Source organism: Scomber scombrus, chromosome 1 (assembly GCF_963691925.1).
Source record: "Scomber scombrus chromosome 1, fScoSco1.1, whole genome shotgun sequence".
Classification (NCBI taxonomy): Eukaryota; Metazoa; Chordata; class Actinopteri; order Scombriformes; family Scombridae; genus Scomber; species Scomber scombrus.
This window is the reverse complement of record NC_084970.1, coordinates 10408899-10429826: the sequence shown is the minus strand read 5'-3', so window position 1 is coordinate 10429826 and position 20928 is coordinate 10408899. Positions and strand designations below refer to the sequence as shown.

The 20928-nt window shown below is 42.4% G+C and overlaps 1 protein-coding gene across 6 annotated transcripts in view; it reads left to right on the top strand.

Moving 5' to 3' along the window:
- The window catches only part of chd9 (chromodomain helicase DNA binding protein 9), a 75850-nt gene extending 55477 nt beyond the window's left edge, over positions 1-20373 (top strand). For 3 of the 6 annotated variants that reach the window (XM_062420171.1, XM_062420218.1, XM_062420209.1), the window contains 23 exons: positions 1541-1736; positions 1941-2123; positions 3286-3474; positions 3945-4055; positions 4195-4394; positions 4820-5019; positions 5221-5380; positions 8051-8140; positions 9000-9103; positions 9251-9368; positions 9509-9566; positions 9743-9791; positions 10134-10398; positions 10542-10747; positions 11503-12378; positions 12602-12771; positions 12928-13158; positions 14115-14292; positions 14572-14720; positions 14903-15133; positions 15258-15407; positions 15861-15965; positions 16243-20373. In XM_062420171.1, coding sequence (XP_062276155.1) covers positions 1541-1736; positions 1941-2123; positions 3286-3474; positions 3945-4055; positions 4195-4394; positions 4820-5019; positions 5221-5380; positions 8051-8140; positions 9000-9103; positions 9251-9368; positions 9509-9566; positions 9743-9791; positions 10134-10398; positions 10542-10747; positions 11503-12378; positions 12602-12771; positions 12928-13158; positions 14115-14292; positions 14572-14720; positions 14903-15133; positions 15258-15407; positions 15861-15965; positions 16243-17223 — 5200 coding nt within the window. In that variant the 3' untranslated portion in view covers positions 17224-20373. The remainder of the gene's footprint in view (positions 1-1540; positions 1737-1940; positions 2124-3285; positions 3475-3944; positions 4056-4194; positions 4395-4819; positions 5020-5220; positions 5381-8050; positions 8141-8999; positions 9104-9250; positions 9369-9508; positions 9567-9742; positions 9792-10133; positions 10399-10541; positions 10748-11502; positions 12379-12601; positions 12772-12927; positions 13159-14114; positions 14293-14571; positions 14721-14902; positions 15134-15257; positions 15408-15860; positions 15966-16242) is intronic. The other 3 variants (XM_062420199.1, XM_062420188.1, XM_062420179.1) reach the window with 3 other exon arrangements.
- The last annotated feature ends 555 nt before the right edge of the window (positions 20374-20928 follow it).

Sequence of the window (20928 nt, the reverse complement as noted above, 5' to 3'; positions counted from 1 at the left end):
TATTTCTATAGCAGTATGTTCTAGCATGTAATACATGACAGCCAATGGCCAATGAGAGCAGTTGGCAGCAGCAATAGCAGACACCAGCAGCATTAGCAATTCGAGGTATGGAGTCTCAAAACAACACATCCATCCATCCATTATCTGCAACCATTTGTCCTGTTCTGAGTCACAGGGAGCTGGAACCTATCCCAGCATGCACTGGGCAAAAAGTGTGTGTACACACAGGCGACACACATATACAGACAAACCCCTTTATATCCTCACTCATGTGGATAATTTGAAGTATCCAGTTCACTTTCCTGCATATCTTTGAATATTAAGCAGTTGCTCCACAGGGGAAACAGCGAGCAGTATTTTCTTCTCTCCTCTTTAACTCCCAATGTATAGCTAAACAGATCCCAAAACTCAAATTATTTTGCCAAAGCATTAAAAAATCAGTCCTTTTCACAGATGCATTGGCATACTGATTTAATCTGGGCTCCACTACGAAAGGTTCATTTTCAAGGATCACAGGGTAATAAATAGAGAAATCTCACTATCTAAATAATTCTAACAGGATTTTCTTTAATTTACATGTTTGTGCATTGTTGATTCAGGTGAAATCAGTCTTTTTCCTGTTTTTGTTTGTGCTAAATATTTGATTTTGGATTGGAATGGGAGTGAATGAAAAGCTTTAATTCACTCCTGTTGTAGCAACTGATAACAATGATGGACAACATTTGCACTTATATCATGGCCATAAACCTACTTTACAACTCAAGTACAACATTGCTTTGACACAGATATTGTGAGCTCACTCACCTTGCTGCGTGTGTCTGGTTTTGTCTGTGTCAGCAGTGTTTCAGTCAAGGCCCAAATCCTAATGGACGGTAAGGGGGAGGTTTAGGATTTAATAACATTTAGGAATTTCATATTTACAGCTGAGGGTCTCTGGTTCTCATCTTTACCTTTTATTTCTATTCATTTTTCACTCCTCCTTTTCTGTTTCACTTTTCTTTCCCTTTTGGGTCTTTGTGTATCTCTTCTTTTTGGTGCTTTTATGTCTCTGTTTGTGCTTCTCCTGCTCTTTCTTCTGGCTTCGCTCCAGCAGCCAGAGCACGCCCTAAACTATTGTAAACATGTGAGGTGCAGCACAGCACAGACCTAGACAAGGTTCAGCAGCAGGTTACAGAAGCCCTCAGGACTTCACCACATTAGACAAGCAGGAGTGTCTGCTGGCTGGAAGTGGATTACCCCAGGGAGGTTGGGGTCAGACTGTGGGAGGGGATGAGAAACGATGAAAGAGGATCACCACATCAGGAAAGAGTTTTACCTTTGATGATGCCATTTTTTAGGTGTAAAACTAGGTCCAGGCCAAGTCCAGTACTGTTTGAGTTATGACAGGTCAAGATCATTTTTAAAAGCTTAATTCAGTAAATCAAACTCCTCAGGAAAACACAAACATGAGCAAATTTTTATGTTTAGTATTAAAATGAATTATCTTTCAAATAAGCCATGTATTGCAGGAGTTACAGCGTTTTTTTTTTTTGTCTCTCAGGTACTTGTATGAGCGGATTGATGGTCGTGTTCGTGGGAACCTGCGGCAGGCTGCCATCGATCGCTTCAGCAAGCCTGACTCAGACCGCTTCGTTTTCCTCCTGTGTACAAGAGCTGGAGGCCTGGGCATCAACCTCACAGCAGCAGACACCTGCATCATCTTTGACTCTGACTGGAACCCGCAGAACGACCTGCAGGTAGGACACACACACACTCTGTCCAATCAAATATACATGTTCAAAATGTTAAATTATTATTTAAGTTAGACTTTTACATGAAGAAATTAACATTTTTCATTTTGATCAGTTATTTAAGAGCAGGTGTCAAATAGATTAAACTGCAGATATCGAAAATAAAATGTATTTCCCTGTGTATTGCACTATTCTTTCTGGTTTTCCCAGGCCCAGGCTCGCTGCCATCGGATCGGTCAGAACAAGGCAGTGAAGGTGTACCGTCTGATCACCAGGAACTCGTATGAGCGGGAAATGTTTGATCGTGCCAGCCTCAAGCTGGGCTTGGACAAAGCAGTGCTGCAGAGCATGAGTGGCCGAGATAACAGCCTGGGAGGAGGTACCGGGGGAGGGGTAAGTTTGAGAATGACTCCAGTCCAAATGGTCTGGAGTCATTTAAATTATGTTCAGTTCATTTCCAAAGAGAGGTGTTTGTTTTCACATAGTGTTTGTAATTATAAAATCCAATTTCACAAACTGATCTTGGCTAAACATGGCATTTTTCAGTTTACCTATATCATCATCAAGCAGTGAGAGGCTGACATGGCACTGAAATCATTTATATTATGATCGCTACACTATGATTTATTTTATCAAAATTCAGCTTCAGTGTCATCCTCTTTATCTGTATTTTCCAAACATACCTCTGCCATACCCACCAAACTCATTTTACAATATATTTTAAAATTCTTTTCTCTTCCACCCTCTTCCGCAGCTACTTTTATCATCATATTGAAAATCTGGATAGGAAATTAAGAACGACTCTTGTTTAACTAAAGTCCTCACAGACACATTTACTGTGTCATGTCATACAGAATGAAAACATCTCATGTTTCTTAAAGTCAAATTATTCTGCTGTCATCGCGTCAGTGAAGTTGTAGAAATAAGATATTTAATTTCTTCTGATTGTCTTTTCAACATTAATAAAAGTCGACACTTTACGATATCATCAGTCCCGAATGACATCAGAGAAGCTCATATATAACATAACTCAGACAGCAAGAAGTTGCTAAGTAAAGAAAACAAACAGTTAAAACATTCATAAACTTGGAGCTCACTCTTAAAATTTCCACTTCAAGTGTAACCGATCCTATTAGAGTCTAATCTCTTTCTGAGGGAGTGTGTCAAACAGTGTGTGAAGTGTGTAGGTGGATGTTTAGCTGCGGTCGGTGACTCTGAGTTTTATCTGAACTATAAGGGGGTTGTTAGCTGTTTGCAGGTCGCCACATCTGGTTTGACTCAACACATTTGCATACTTAACAGCTGTTGGGGTTAGATACAGAGCAGCTACTATTATTTTAATAATCCAACGTGTGTTTGTGTGCTGGGTATTTAGCAGGCTATTTCTGAGAACACTGTCTACTTTTTTTTTAGCTGTTAACGGTTTTGTCAAGCTTGTATATAACATATACCTTACTGTTCATTTTTTGCAATATCATTGGTTAATATCACTTATTTTTACTTTGCCGCTGTAATTTCTTTCCTCTAACATCTAAATATTGTCCTTACCTCGCAGGCGGTGCAGCAGCAGCAGCTATCTAAGAAGGAGATCGAGGATCTGTTGCGACGTGGTGCCTATGGGGCCATCATGGATGAGGAGGATGAAGGGGCCAAATTCTGTGAGGAGGACATTGACCAGATCCTCCAGCGCAGGACAAAAACCATCACCATTGAGTCTGAGGGACGAGGATCCACCTTTGCAAAGGTGGCGCAACACACGCCCACACACCTTCACGCCCTCACACTTTATATCATGTAAAATATGAGTGAGTTTGTAAATATTATGGAAAACCAGGGCATTTAAAATGTATATATCTAGATATGCAAAGGTCCTCAGTAGAAATTGCATTTGATTCCATTTTGCACCATGAAGTGCAGTAGAATCTATTATAGCTTAACTGCACTGTGTGCCACAACATTACTATGCCTTGGCTTTTTCACTCTCACTCTCTTTGACTATAAATCTGTTTTGTATAATTCAACAATGTCTTTTGAAAGTCATGTGAATAGAAAATCTTACAACCAGTTTTCAGCACGTAATCTGGGAGGACTTGGTATACATATATTTTACAGGTCACTGGCTGTTTTTGATTGCCAACCTAGAGCAGCTCATAGTTAGACATACAGACAATGACTATCATCATGAATTGTTTTGATCATGATGTCTGCTTTCAGGCCAGTTTTGTGGCGTCCGGAAACCGCACAGACATCTCTCTGGATGACCCCAACTTCTGGGACAAGTGGGCCAAAAAGGCTGACATTGATGTGGATATGGTCAATGGCAGAGTAAGTACTGCACCACAAATGATAGTATACACAGAGTAAAGGATAATTAGGACAGTGCAGAAGTGGAATGATGCTCCAGTTCATGTTTTATACAACCTGAAATCCCTGTACTGAAATTTTGATTGTCCCTCCTCTACAGAACAGCTTGGTTATTGACACTCCCCGTGTCAGAAAGCAGACGCGGCCCTTCAGCGCCACCAAGGATGAGCTGGCAGAGCTTTCTGAAGGTGAAAGCGACAACGATGAGACCAAACCTAAACTCAGGCGAAACCACGATCGCCTCAACAGCTACGGACGCACAGAGTGCTTCAGAGTAGAGAAAAACCTGCTTGTATATGGGTAAGATGATTCAAATTGGTTAAACCAGCATCAACCCACAGCAATTGTGCTGACCATGGCCAAGAATAGGACTGAACTAATTTTTTTTAAAACAGAAGCAGAAAACCTGAATGAAAAACTTGTAATACAATGCAGGACAGATAAATCATCAACAGTCAGTAATGTTTCCTCACACTGTAAATGGTTCATGCCAGTTTTCTGTAAATGAATAAAGTTATCATCAGTTTAATTGTAAAACTATGTGAATGCTGTAAACAGGGCTTGATTTCAGGCATAGATCAGTTTTAAATTAATAAAATACTTAATTCAATACTTTGTACACATTTCTTCCTGCACAACTTTCCAGGCTCACAAATGATTTCTTGATTTAATCCCTGTATAAATAAGACATTTAACAAAATTAAATTTTCCTTTTTGCCGTCCAGCTGGGGTCGTTGGAAGGATATTCTCAACCATGGGCGTTTTAAGAAGCAGCTGACAGAGTGGGATGTGGAGGCCATCTGCAGGGCCCTGCTGTCCTACTGTCTGGTTCATTATCGTGGGGACGACAAAATCAAAAGCTTCATGTGGGACCTCATTGCTCCTACTGAAGACGGACGCACTAAGGAGCTGCAGAATCACCTGGGTTAGTCTCAGGACGTTTAAACTTCATTTAGCTGTCCTACATAAAACAGATAGTAGTAAAAACCAATGTGCCACTGTGAGGCTGCAGATGATGAATCATAAGAAAAGTTGTTGCAGTACAAGGAGAGGTGATAAGATCGACACACGTGGAGAGGTTGTTCTAAGTGGGCTGTGACATTTGACCTCTTTCCTCCTCCATTAGGTTTGTCTGCTCCAGTCCCTCGAGGCAGAAAGGGTAAGAAGATGAAGACACAGTCCAGCTCTTTTGACATCCACAAGGCAGAGTGGCTAAGAAAACACAACCCAGAGCACATGCTTCAGGATGATGGCTACAAGAAACACCTTAAACATCACTGCAACAAGTAGGTGTTTTCTCATGACCAGCTGGTTATTAAAGACCAGTAGTAGTAACCACAATACACAGGATAAATATTATAGGCTACCAGAAATTATGTTAATAGATGAAAGAGACAAAGAGAGTTAGAATGTCATGTATTTTTCAGGATTTGACTCACTTCACAGCACACATGGTGGCTAACAGTCTACCACTGGGATATTTTATCTGTTGTGGGTGAGAGTGTGTGTGTGTCTGTGTTTAAACCTTTATCCTATTATAGCAACTGGCAGGTGGTCATTATTCTCGTCTAGCACAGATTTTATCAGTTTATTTAAATAGAATGAAGCCTAAGTGTATGAAAGTACAATTTGCATGTGGTTCAGATTTTAACTGCGGAATCTCCAAGCAACAGTAATTAGGAAGCACTAATACATCTATTGGAGCCGACACTCTACTGATTCATTAACGGACGCGCATCACATGGAGACCAGCTGACTGATCCAAATCTTAATGAGACTTCAGGCCAGCTAATGGCCGTTACAGATCTCTCTTATTTACAGACAGAGGGGGAAAGATAGGCCGTTGAGATATAAAGCCAAATAGATAGCTGCTTCTTTTTAAAAGGGGGGCTTGTGTCCATAGGGCTTTGGACACAGAGCACTGCAGCGTCCATAGAAAGTTCCCCATTGTTTCCTCGTCCAGTAGTGCTGAATCCAGGGATTGTCTGATACGTGACAACGGGCAAATGGGGACACACAGTGAGCAGGGTTTGCTGACTTGTGCATTTTCACTCTGAGGACCTGGAATGTGACTGCTGAGGTTGGGGGTGGGGGGGTTCACTGGTTTCCTTAACTGGATCATAAATGTAGGACAGAGTTCCTACACAGGACTAGAAAGTCTAGAAAGCAGTGGGCAATGATTTTGACAGTTTTCAAAAGTCTTGAATAATCTGGAAGACCAAGAGAAAATGAGAAAACTGAATCCTGTTGTGAATTTCTTCTGCCTCAAGCACTTTGTTGGTGCTATATAGTAATTCAAGGACTACCTTTAGTGCACACTGTGATAAAGATGTGAAATTGTTATTGATAAATCCTCTAGAGCATGTATGATAGGATTTTGAGAAAGCAAATTAAACAATGTCATGGTGCTTTGCATTACATCAGTGAGGCAGCATCTCCCTGTTCCGCTGGCTTTCAGCGGATTGTTTCCTGTGAGCAGACCATGAGGGATTCTTTGTATGACGCTCATGACATGCATTCTTTGCTCATTTGCTCCCGAAAGACTGTGTATGACTGCGCTCTGAGTAAAACCCAACACACACACACACACACACACACACACACACACACACACACACACACACACACAAAGAAAGGACTTGGAAGGGGAGTGATGAAGGGCTGTGCTGACAGGCAGAGGAAGCAGCAGCTGCTCCTGGGCGGGTCCAGTCACACAGGAGGGTGGAGGAAGGAGAAGGGAGGAAGTTCAAGACTTTGATTTTAGCTGAGCTCCAAGTCCAGACTGGTCACCACAGACATCCATCACTCAGACACACCGACAGACCTCAGCACTGCAGTTTTTCTCGGTCCTGTCAGTGAATCAGGGAAGGATTTTGGGCTCATTTATAACAATATTTAGTTGAGTTACAGTGTGAGAAAGATGGAATTCCTGGCATGCTGTATTTCAAAACGACATTCCACAGTTCGTTCACTGCTGTTGAGCGAAGCACACCAAACTCAGTGTGCAGACTGAGTAGTTTGGCAACAGGGGCTGGACACCTGCAACTATAAAACATATTTAAGGTAAAACTCTATTGCCTAAATTGCCGTGCTCATTTGAAAATGGCAGAGGAGTACATCCTCTGAGATGTAGCAGAAAATAATAATTGTAAGACAGCTAATAAAACAGCAATGGCCACAGAAAATTTTGCTTTCATGTCAGCAAAACTTGAGGGCCGCAGCAGACAGACATGACACAGTGGATTAAAAAACGGTTTTGTATTTAAACAAAATGTTAACTCCAAACGCTTTCTACATTGAGCAACATTTCAAGCTACACCAGACGTTACAGCGTGGCAAACCACCGCACTGCCATTCCCACCACTTCACTCTGTCTCTGCTCAAAGCCTGCTGGCTGTGCATCACAGAGCTAATGTCTCCCCTGTGAGTCAGCCTCTCTCTACCTTGTCAGCCTCGACTTCCCAGCCTTCATCTACTGCCAGAGCACGACCACATGATGACTGGAGAGAGGAAGAGAGAGACTGCTGTCTTGTTCATTCAGTCCTCAGAGCCTCGCCACAGAGCCCCTCACCACTCCCTGCATGGTCGATCAAATAGTGTCAACTTCAGTGATAGTTAATTGATCAGGCATGATCAGTATGCATTAGTCATGTGACTCATGTAGTGTGTCTTGCTCTGTGGAAGGCCTGTACAGATAATGATTTATAACGGTACACTGTTCATAGAAAAACCATGCAGGCAGATCAACTGTAATGTGTTCTGTTAATGTTACGGTAATGAAATGATAGGACGACACTGTATAATCCTGTTTGTTACTCATTTCATTCACGTGCATTGTGTTAATCAGGTTGCTGTGTGACTCTGGGAATGTATGTGTGTGTGTGTGTGGGTTCTGCTCGCTCAGCGTTTGTGCATGGTCAGGACTTTTTTTTGACCAGTGTGCTTTCTGTGTGCAGGGTGCTGCTCAGGGTCAGAATGCTCTACTACCTGAAACAGGAGGTGATAGGAAGCCAGGCCCAGCAGGTACTAGACGGCGTGGAAGCAAGGTGAGCTCAACTCTGACAAACTCAGGTGCTACATTACCTTACATACACTTTCCCTATGCTTTATTATTGTAGGGTTATTCTCCAACTTTTATTGGTTGGAGCAGAATCACTTCAAACAGCTAACACAATACAGCTCAAAGAATATATTTGCTAGTCACACATTAAACAGTAGACGGCAACTTATTGCCGGTCAGGAATGGAATTCTTGATCTACATAGATGGTAAGATAAATTTAGCAGCATTATTATAACACTATAGACCAGGACTGAGCTGTCTACTCTCAATCATAGTGTTTCAATATCAAGGTGAAATAGCTGCCTCATAGTTTTCTTCTTTAAGTGTGAGTGTGGTCATTAGCATATGGTATCAACCTGTTGAAGGAAGAAAACAGCTGATCAGCCAAATGTATAAGAAAGCTACAGAGCTCCACCTGCTGGTGAAAGATGAGCATTTTTCTTGTTTCTTAACAGTACTGTTGAAAATGCTTTATCGAAACTATTCACAAGGAAAGCGCCACGCAAGGTTACAGAGGGCTTTTATTGTTTCACAGTTATTATGTTGTTGTTTTACAACAACTACAAAAAACCTTCCAGAGAAGATGTGTGTTGGCCTCCTGAACAGCCAGAAGTGATTTCATGATCAAAAAGCAAGTTATTTTAAGAGGACCAGTGTACATTATTTGCCTGTATCAGCCAAAAGTGGGATAAAAATATGCAGAGCTCTGGGCTCAGAGATAGATTCACATAATTGACTCTCGCAAAGCATGTTGCAATAAAGGAACTGTGTCTAAGTCTGAACTGCAGTGTTTTAAAGTGTATGAAAGGTCTCCCGATCATGCCTGTCTGAATCTCCTTCTCAGTGACATAAAGATCTGGGTGCCAGAGCCTGACCATTCTGATCTGCCAACCTTGTGGTGGGATACCATCTCTGACAAGTGTCTGCTGCTGGGTATCTACAAGCATGGTAAGTAAACTAAGTGCTTACTCTGACTTATGTCTTATTTCCTATGTCCTTATGTCCTATTTCTTACCTTATTATATAAAACTAAAGTGTCATCTACATTATCCTTCGCTAACTCTGGTGTTTACCTGTCCTCTTGTGCACTCTCAGGTTATGAAAAGTACAACACTATCCGTGCAGACCCTACCCTGTGCTTCCTAGACCGTGTGGGACGACCAGATGAGAAGGCCATCGCTGCCGAACAGAGAGGCAATGATTTCATGGATGGGTGGGTATATATAACCTGGTTCTGAAAAACATTACATGGTCTTATTTTATTTTTGCTTGGCTAAAGTTTAAATACTATTTTAACTGTCATCATTAAGTTGTCAACTGCAAAAATTAAACTAATTTTATCTGCATGTGCAGCGATGTAGATGATCCAGAATACAAACCTGCTCCAGCCTTGCTGAAGGACGAAATGGAGGTAAAACCACAGGAAATAAAAGGGAACGTTGGCCCTCTGATGAAGCCTGTTAACACTCAGAAATGATTTCCTCTGTACATTTGAACCTATATGTGATTTAGCATGCAATCCATCACAATCTTGTATATTTCTCCTTTGCATATGATGTGATAAATGCACACTGTCCTCTCATGCAGGATGATGCTTCTTCTCCTGGAGACTTGGTTGTCACTGACAACGCTGGAGGTGAGTATTAGATGCTTGTAATCCACAGAGGATTATCATCATTATAATTGTTAAATACAAGCTTCCCACAGACAGCAGCAATCTGGAAAAGTCACTAAACTTTTTAGAGAAATATTTTTCAGGTCTGGAGTAAAGATGAAATTGGCACATTGTAAAAATAGAAATGATGGCACTTTGTCACAAAATTGGACCCTATCTCATATTTGTTATTAATGAGGTGTCAGATTTGGCTGCAAATTTAATTACTCTTACTGAAATTAACAGTGACAAATCTTTATAGCAGTGTTGTTACTCGCTGAAAATAGAATTATAAAAAATATTCTTGAACTTACTCCTATCCAGATGCAGTTCCAGTGACGGATGGTCAAAGTCAAAGTGTCTACTGGCCCTCTTCCTCGATACTGACAGCCAGGCTGAGGCGTCTGATCACAGCTTCCCAGCGCTTCACCAAGAGCCGGCAGATTCTCCACATCCACCAGTCTCAGTCTCAGTCTCAGTCTCAATCTCAGCAGACCATGATAATGTCTGCTCCGCTCTGCCCGCTGCCCCCCACACTCAACGACACCATTAACCCCAAGATGGCTGCTAAGATCGAACGCCAACAAAGGTTAGTGCACAGAGCAGATTGATGATTGGTTGAGAGAGAAATATTTTCTTTGATGTTTCTGTGATATAGTATAAAGTCAGATTATGGATGTGATACGGTACATGTAAATTGTTATTAAAGTGTACATTTTCCATTGTCCACAGATGGACCAGGCGAGAAGAGGCCGACTTCTATCGGGTGGTCTCCACTTTTGGTGTTGTTTTTGACCCAGACCTCGGCCGGTTTGACTGGACCAAGTTCAGGGCCATGGCTCGGCTGCACAAGAAGACTGACGAGAGCCTGCAGAAATACCTTTGTGCTTTCACCGCCATGTGCAGGCAGGTGTGTCGCCTGCCACCCAAGGAAGGAGGTTAGAAGCCTACTTGCTTATTCACACATGAACACGCACATGCAAACAAATCATTATTTATATACTAAAGGGAAGAGATAAGGATACTCAGGGGACCACATGAACATTTTTCTTTGACATTTACAGTTGCCTACACAAATTATTTCAGCCTGCTAGACAGTATGATCATGACAAGAAACTATGTGCTTGTCCAGTTACTTTTTTATGTCACTGACAAAGAAATGAGATCAGAATACTTGTGCTGTCAGAACACTGCATAATATCTTGGTCTGTTGCTACACAAAGACTTTTCTCAAAATGAGTCACCAGCTTTTATACTCAAGATAGACGAGAGCAGACATAACAACTAAAAACATGAACCGGAAGAGAAAACCAAACTGGTGGGGAAAAAATGATTAACTGTGACCTTACAGGTGGTAGAGGAAACTAAATCAATAAAATATGTTCCAGTGGTCTATACAGACACATTTTAATATTTGGTTTACAACCATTATAACATTTAAAATCATGTTTACTCATTTCTGGCTGAAATTGGTTTTATTCTGGTGAGAAGTCGGTAGCACCTTTGTAAACAAGCTGGCTCAGCAGTACTGAGGCAGAGGAGCTGATAAGGTTAATAATTTGTGGAAAGACAAACAGTGTGATGTTTAAACTCCAGGCACAAACACATCTTTGGGTTGTACATGTAGAGTAGTCTTTATTTCCTCTCACACACTTTCTCTGACATCTGCTTCTTCTCTTGGTCTTTGTTCCAGACTCCGCAGTGGACCCGTCTCTCACCATCCAGCCCATCACTGAGGAGCGAGCGTCTCGCACACTGTACAGAGTAGAGTTGCTTCGCCAGGTGAGAGAGCAGGTCCTTCGTCAACCATTACTCTATGAGCGCCTGTCACTGTGCCAGATGAGCTCTGACTTACCTGTGTGGTGGGAAGCTGGTACCCATGACCGTGACCTGCTAATTGGTGCTGCCAAGCATGGCGTCAGCCGCACAGATTACCACATTCTCCGAGACCCTGAGCTTTGCTTCATGGCTGCCCAGCGCAACTACAGCCAAACGAAAGCTGCACAGCAGCAATCACGCACATCCACACCGCTCCTACACCCTCAGTACCAGGCCACCAGCTCAGCGTTGACAGGCTCTCCACTGCCTCCGCCTGCCCCGAGAGACCCAGAGCCCTGTGGAGTTGTACCCAAAGTGGAACCAGCCTCAGAGGGGGAGGAAAGCAGGGAGAAGCAAGGGGAGAGTTGGAGTCCTCCTAGAGCGCCAGCTACTCCTACAGGTCTGGAGGAGAAGCCTATTTCTGACGGGATGGACAGTGAGAGGCAGATGGTAGCAGCAAGAACGAAACCTCTCACTCCCAATTCCTCAGAGAGGAAGCCCAAGAAGGCCAGCAAGAGGGGCCGCAGGGAGGCCAGGCGTGGCTCAGAGTCCGACTCAGATGGCTCCTCCTCAAGCTCTTCATCACGCTCCTCTTCCTCTTCATCATCTTCATCTTCTTCCTCATCACATTCTGGGTCCAGTTCTTCCTCTTCTTCATCGTCTTGCTCCTCTGGCTCTTCATCCTCATCCTCTTCTTCCTCATCATCTTCTGATGACAGTGAAAGTGAGCGAGAGGAAGGAAAGAAGAAAGGTGAGTACCTCTAACCCTTTTTAATATATAAGAAACACCAACTAAACTGTTGTTGTTGTCTTGTCAAGTATATCATGTGAATTAGATTCCTCTGTGTTTTTCTGCTGCTCTTTGACACTTTTGTTTAGCTGAGCACTATATGAGAAGTCTTTGACACTAAAAAGTTAGGGTTAGGGTCAGATGTGTCTCTAATGTCTCATTCTGTGTCTTGTCATGTTCTCAGTGCCTGTAGCAACAATTGTAAAGGGCTTTGATGAGGACAGTGTGGCATCTCTGAGCACTACACAGGATGAAACACAAGACACCCACGTGGCTGAGAACGGCATCACCAACAACTCCTCGCATTCTTTCCAGGGAGGAGGGTACATACTCGCTGCATCTTACTGGCCAAAGGTGACCCACTGTACTGTACATGTGTAACCCAGTCACTATAATTGATATATAATGACACTTCATACAGTATATCCAAGTTTATCCTATGTAGACATCACTAGAAGTAGATAGTCATCAGTTTGAGTGTGCTGATCTTCTGTGCTGTTGTTAATGTAGGATCGAGTGATAATCAACCGCCTGGACAGCATCTGCCAGGCAGTGCTAAAGGGCAAGTGGCCAGGAACACGCCGGGTCTACGAGCCTGGAGGTGCAGTGGCCTCCTTCTACACCACCAAGCTGCTGGACAACGCCAACAGCCTGTGCGAGGACCCCTCTGCCTCGCCAAAGGGGTCAAAGGTGACCAAGCATGTTGCAGAAAACAAGGAGTTCTCAGTAAAACTGAACGATGTATGTTGATTTCTCCCTTCCTCCCCTCCTCCCTCTGCTTCACCCTAATCCTAGGACCCTTCCACTTCTGCTGCCATGACCGGTGTTAGTTGCCGTGTTCAGCATGTTTCTCTGGTTTTCTCCTTTCTTTCCTCTGGGTATGATTAGTGGTTTTGACTGCCTGGCAGGAGGAAAGATTAATTGAAGAGCAGCCTTCCTCTCTTTTTCCCACACACTCAATTTGAATTGGGCTCTGAGGCTGTGATTACACAAGCACAAATCACTCAGTCATGAGAATATAATAAGGTTCAGTCTGAAGCCTCTCTAGACTGAGGGGTCTTACTTATAATCTGATTGAAATGGAGACCTCGGCTGTGGGTGTTCTCTAATATGCTTCTAGGCAATGTGGCTATTAACTTGGCAGACTTAAAGACCTGCTTTAATCTATCCCTCGCTTTTGTCTTGCTTTTTTGGCGATGATCTTTTCCCAAATTGTATGGTTTTCATCACAAACACCTGCTGCTTGTTTATTTATAAAAATCTGGATTTTTTTTATGCTGACAACAGCTTTCCCTTTGGCATGGCTTCCCATTACAATCTAAACTATCAGTAGATTTACCCACTGCCCTACCAGCCAATACCTATTGTGTCACGTGTCCCAGTACTACTAACAAGAAAATACAAATATTTGCTGTTATTATTTTTTTTTTAATAAAATCTTTTACTATTTTATTACTTAAATGTAAATTCAATAAACCTACCAGTATATAACATTAGAGTTGAAAATAACACAAGACACATTTACTTTGTGATCTTGAAATCACTGGGGAGACAAACATAAATGCTAACATACAGTATGTGATCAACATTAGTCGTCTGAGAAAATAGCATTTATCCTTGTTTATAGTAATGTATGTTAGCTCTGTATGTGACTATTCATCTTCCTAGACTTGTGACTCTTGTCTGTATATGTGTAGCAGGAAGGAGGTCTGAAGTTAACCTTCCAGAAACAGGGTCTCCCTCTAAAGAGGCCCCTGGAGACAGAGGAGGGTCCCCAGGCGCAGCAGCAGTACCTGGCCCGGCTTCAAGAGCTGCAGAGTGCCTCGGACACAGGCCTGGCAGACATCACCAAGCCACACTGCAGCTTCCAGAGCGGTGGGTTTATTTAAAATACAGAAAATATCCAAAGATGGAGCCATTCTGTTTTCCTGTACCACCACTAGATGGCAGCAAAGTATAGTTTTGGTGATGTAAATATATTTTGACTTCAGTTGGGAGCCTTGTCTTTCCACCTGGGTTTGTAATTTGTAATGCTTACAGATATTTGTGTGTATTTGGTGTGAAATGTAATTATATGGACTTCATGAAACACCTTTCAAAAAAACAATAGTCAGTTCATTAAAGTCAGAAAATGAATGTATGGTTCCTCTGCAGTGCCCCCAGGTGTTGCTGGTCAGATGAGGCTGAATGGAATAGCGGACGGTCAGCCAGTGGTAAAGAGGCGAAGGGGAAGGAGGAAGAATGTGGAGGGGATGGACCTCCTCTTCATGAACAAGAGTCGTGTCCCTGCTGTCCCTGATCAGGTAAGCTGTGTTAATACAGTGATTTTCTACCTAGAAATGAGAAAATAGTACAAATGTTCAGCTTGAAATAAAAATAGATTGTTGTTAATGCTTATTTATACAAATTATGATGCTAAATTTGTTAAGACTACATTGATTGTGCTGTATAATGCTTAGCTGTAATGTGCACAATGTATCTCCAGGTGCCTCCAGGTTGGGGTGGTATTGGCCAGGTTGGCATGGCTGCAGCCGCTGTGCCGGGCTTCAGCCAGAGCTCAAGTCAGAGCCCCGCAGACACAGAGATGAGGGTCCCTGTCATCAACCTCAAAGATGGCACCCGGCTTGCTGGGGACGACGCTCCCAAGAGGAAAGATCTAGAACAATGGCTGAAAGAGCACCCCGGCTTTGTGGCAGACACCGGAGCCTTTATCCCTGTGAGTCCTTATTTACTGTCTCTACAATGTTTCTGTAGTGTCACAGTGAAGTTACCCAAAAAAGACAGAAGGTTTCCTGCAGTTGACATTTTGTTATACGAGTTGTTTTCTATTTCATGTGCAGGGGGTAAATAAGATGCAAATGCAGTTCCATTTCCAGGATGGCCGGCCTAAGCAGAAGAGGCACCGCTGTAGGAACCCCAACAAGATCGATGTGAACAGCCTGACAGGAGAGGAAAGAGTCCAGATCATCAACAGGAGAAACGCACGCAAGGTGTGTTTGTGTGTGGAATTGAGTCTTCAAAAAATAGATACTTTTGAAAACATTATATATTGACAAGAGACAGTTACTTCTTTTTCTTCATTCAAAATGTAAAATTAATTTAAAAACATGATCATAATGAAATAATCCAATGCTGGCATTAGAGCATAATACAGTTTTACCTCTGTTGTGCATTGCGGTAGCTTTCACATTGTCCAATTGATTTATATTTCTTAACTATAATGGAAATGAGATACTGTGTGCATGTACACACAGTACATATTGAAAAATAATAATCCAATAAAATAAAAGGTCTGTTATGTCTTTTACGAACAAGAATGTAAAGGATGTAATATTTTCAATACTAATATTTTCATTAAGTGTAATTTACGTACCTGTGTGCTTTCCAAATGTAAAATATGTATGATGTTTGTTGGTTCATGTTGCCTGTACTCTTGCCCGTAGGTCGGTGGAGCCTTTGCTCCTCCCCTGAAGGATCTGTGCCGGTTCCTTCAGGAGAACCCAGAGTACGGAGTCCCACCTGAATGGGCAGATGTTGTCAAGCAGTCGGTGAGTCACTAATATTGCATCCATTAGACTAAAACTTTCACTGGGTCTGTCACATCAAGACTGAAGAATGTTATTACTTTAATTGTTGTAGTTGAGTTTGAAATGTTGTATCAGTGAAAACTAATGTGTCAACAAAACTGAACATGATTACTTTCATGCATTGCCTTAGTTTTAGTTTAATGTACAGAATCAACTAGCTATGAGAATGTGTGTTTAAACATGTGACACTGTTATTGACTTTTTTGGCTCTGCTAACCCTGCATGCATCATTTTTCAGGGTTACCTCCCAGAGAGCATGTTTGACAGGATCCTGACAGGACCTATTGTTCCTGAGGAGGTGAGCCGGCGTGGACGGCGACCTAAGAACCCTCTGGCCAAGGCGGCGGCAGCAGCAACAGCAGCAGCAGCACCGAACCCAGCAGCCTCTGCCCTGGGCCTGAACCCCCTGTTGGCCAACGGCCTTCTCTCCGGAATGGACCTAACCAGCCTGCAAGCCTTCCAGCAAAACCTGCAGAGTTTACAGTCCCTGCAGCTCACCGCAGGACTTATGGGGCTTCCATCCGATGCAAGCAACTTGGCCGCAAGTAACTTAGCTGCCATGTTTCCCATGATGCTGTCTGGTATGGCAGGATTGCCGAACCTGCTTAACATGAACAGCTTGCTTGGGAAGCCTGCTCAGGAAGGTGCAGCGGGATCTGAGGACAAGGTGAAGGGAACTGCCAGCGGTGGAACAGGAGAGGCGTCTGCCTCTAAAGCCCCCTCTAACACCTCAGACACCAAAGGAGAAAGGACCGAGGGCTTGAACACAACTCCTTCCTCCACTTACAGCGTGACTTCCTCTGCCACCGCCCCACAAAGTGCTTCAGCTGCCTCGGCAGCCTCCAGTCACCCACTGTCTCTTAACCCCTTGTTACTCTCCAGTATGATTTACCCAGGGATGCTTCTCACTCCAGGCCTTAACCTTCCTGTGTCTGCCACACAGCCGCAGAGCTCAAACAGTGACCCCACCCCTCCTGCTTTCTCCCAGTCATCGCCACTGGAGACACAGCAGCCAGCAGCAGAGAAAGACGGAGAGGAAGACGAGGATGACGAGGCTTTGGAAGAAGAAGATGATGATGATGATGATGATGATGAGGAGTCAGCAGAACAAAAAGAGAACAGTGGTCCTGAAGGTTTGCGAAAAGCAGAGTCATCTTCATCAGAGTCTGGGAGCTCGTCTTCATCCTCAGACAATTCAGACTCCAGTGACGAGGACTGATCTATGAATATATAATTACAAATTTATTTATGTATCGCCTAGAAATGTATACATATATTCACATATATATGGATTTTCCAGCACTTATGTTGCGATTTCTTTACATGTACATACAAGAACTAACTAAAATGTTGTGTAATAAAGATTACAAAAACAACACAAAAAAACAAAAAAACAGCAAAAAAACTGACCTAAAAGGAACTGAAATAAAATTTCAGTGTTTGTTCACAAGGTACAGTCTTGTTTTGAGACATTTTGCATGTCAGACTTTAGTAGATTTCTGAACTCTGTGAACTTGTGCCACACAATTATGTACAATTGCAACAACAAAAGGCATTATTGTAATTATGTCAGGATTTAATTTTATTAAAAAAGTGAAACTACATCAACATGCTCGTTGAGCTGTACTATTAATATATTTTGATTGTTGGGGGTTGGGGAATGACACTTGACAAACACTTTTCTCTTGTAAATAGTCAATACTTTTACAGGTTCTTTGACACTTATGCTTTGCAGATCATACGTTGGATATGTCAGCAATAACTTGGGCAGCTAATGAATGTCACTGAAGCTGTAGATTCTCTGTCTGCCATGTTCCACCCCAGTGCACAACTCACGCAGCCTCACCTGTTGTACCTGTCATTTACCTTCATATCATGTTGAAGAGTTCATTCCCACATTCTCAGTTCACCGCATCCATTCTGGGAACAGAATTAACCTGAAGCTCCCTCTTCAACATGGCTTCAATTTGGGGGAAATTCTGTATAAGTATTATTTTTGTAAATCAAACAAATAAGCTTAAATTCCTTCTTTAATGGATCATAATTTAATCCTCTGCTGTGATTCTATTTATTTATACGATTTCACGTGGGTATCTCATTTTGAAACCTCACCATCACCTTACAAACATGCCACAACATGCCCAAGGTGCACTTTAGCTACCCACAGTAGGCATACACCTTCACTTGCACATCTGTTGATTTTGACTCCGGTGTCAGAGTCTAATAAACTCCTCCAGCTGTGGAGACAGAAAAAACAACCTTTTACTGTGTGCCAAAAACTGCCCTTTGACCCTTTGAGGTCCTGACAGAGTTTTGTGGTCTCTGTGTAGAGGAAGAGTTCAGGACTCTTGATGACATGGATATTATTACCACAGCCCCGGCGTATTTGACTGCATCTTACCTCAGCTGTGTTAAATGGATTGGCTTCACTGTGCAAATGTGCATGGGAGTGTTTCTCTGTGTCCATGTTCATATTGTCCTCGTCCCCTGCTAGAATGTGTGTGTCAGAGGCCATTATTTTGTTTTGTTCACTGAGAGCTTCCACTGTGTTGTGTTTTGTTTGGCTGAACTGCTCCTCTCACCTGGTATCTACTGCTTCCATAACGTTCCAGTCTCAGTTTTGTGTATTAAGAAGGGGCCCTTGCAAGCTATGACTAGTAGAAACTACATTACTAGTCTAATTACAAGTGTTTTTGACCTTCAGACACGTCTCATTGCTAATCTGTTGCAAATTGGAGTCCCTTGGATTTTGGATTGCATGACCACCTGTTTACCAAAGTCTTACAGAAGACACATGGCACAAGCACAAACTAGTTCAAATTGTGGCTAAGATTGTAGTAATTGTCATTGTCTTTGAGTATTCAATTCTACACAGTGCCAGACGGGCTAGCGCAAGGAAGGGCTCAATATCGCAGCTTGTGTTGCTGGGAGTTTGCAGCTTGTTGTGTGTGTGTGTGTGTGCATGTGTGTGTGTGTGTTTCACATAGTCCTCGACTCTGTTCCGCTGATGAACGGAGCCTCAGCTAGATGTAGAAGTGCCCTTATCCCGTACCTCACTCTCATTCGACATCTGTCTTGCTCAGAGCCGTCTGCAGTGCTCAGTGTCCATGCTTGTGCGTGTTGTCCATCACCTCTGCACGTGTGTTCATTTTAAGCTGGGGATACACATAAAAACACTGGAATTCACTCAAGCCGAAGTACCTTTTTATAATTTTCTCTAGCGCAGCAGTGCTCGCTCTAGGACTGCTGTTACACAGTGGACTGTTAGATTCAGAGTTATCCTCTGAGGTGAGGCAGGGGCTCTTGTTTGGACTGGGGGGAGGGGGGCGGCGCCCCAGCAGGTTTCCTCTGTGCTGGAGAAAACCCCACTGACTTATCTCAGTCTGTTAAGTTCTGAAGTATTTGCTGTAGCATCGTTCTCTAGTGGGTGAACCATGAACAACCCTGTGGTCTAAAAACACAAAGACTGAAGACGCATCTGATTTCTAATGTTGCTTTAAAGTGGTTTTCTTGTATGCCTGTTATATAGACCTCCTCATGGGTTTTGCTTGCAATGCAATTGCATTTTTTTGTAATATTATTACTAACAGTATGGTATTTTTCTATGTCAGCAATGAACTTAAACATGCCACTGTCATTTTGTATATCTGCACCTCTGCTCTCTTTAAACTTGTAGTGCCCTTATGCAAACACCCAGCCATCGCTACTTCTGCTGTAGATGATTGATCTCAAAACTGTTGCTACTTTTTGTTGCCCCACAGCGCTGGGTTTGATGGATTGATAACTGTGCTGAGCCTCTTGGGGGGACAAATGATGGGATTTTTCAAAAAAAAAGGTAGACATAAGATTGGATATTTTGCTTTCGTTTGCTTTTCTTTGCTTTTTCTGTGATTTAATTTTATTATTTTTTTTTCTTAAATTGTACTGTACAAGGATTCCCAATGCACTGCTAGTGCTATAGCAACTAGAAGCAGTGTTAAACCTGCGTTCAACACAGACACAAGTAAACAATGACCAATATGCAAGGAGAACGACAACATACACTACTGCTGTACAGGGAGGTTCTCTTTCAGTTTTCATACATGTATTCACTGAGATGACAAAACTAGCAGCATTTGGTTTTGTATTTTTATTTCAAGCTTGATAATATCCTAAATGTCACTCTGGTCAGTTTTGTCTTATTGTTTTATTTTACATTGGACAGTTGTAATATTTGCAAGTTGTGGTCTGTGTAGTCAAATAATTCTTTATGTAGTGCAGGAAAAAGCATCTTAAAAGTCATTTGTAATTTATTGGATTACTTTCTATGAAGTTCTATAGAGGAAACTGAGGTTTAATTATTTTTATTAAACATATTCTTCTGACTATCCATCAAGTGTGCCTTTGCTTGTTACTTTGTCTGACACTTTATTCAAGAAAGCATTAGTATCAGGAACATTTTTTGGCACTTTTCCTCCTCAAATCTGTCTCCTCTCTCACTTTTTAACTTCAGCTTCAAATGCAACATCACTCAGACAGTGAGTCTCACCACATTTTACAGGTTGAATAAAACAGACATAATACTGAACAACCTACAGTATAGATATCAAACACACACACACACACACACACACACAGGGAAGCAGGGATACCAGTTTCAGGTAGAAAGCAATTGGATCATTACATAAACAGTAAAACTTGAAGGGACCAAAGCACAGATAAAAATCATGAGCTTTAAGCCAGGATTTAAAAATCTCCACAGAACCTGCCTCCCGAACTTGCACTGGGAGCTTATTCCACAGCAGGGGTCTTTGTGAGCAAGCAATATTTTCTTGAATCTAGGGCCAGTTAGAGCATAGAGGACATGATGGAGTATATGGAGCAATGAGGCTGGATGTGTAGCAGAGAGTCAATCCGATTAAGGTCTTGTAGGTCAGGAGGAGGA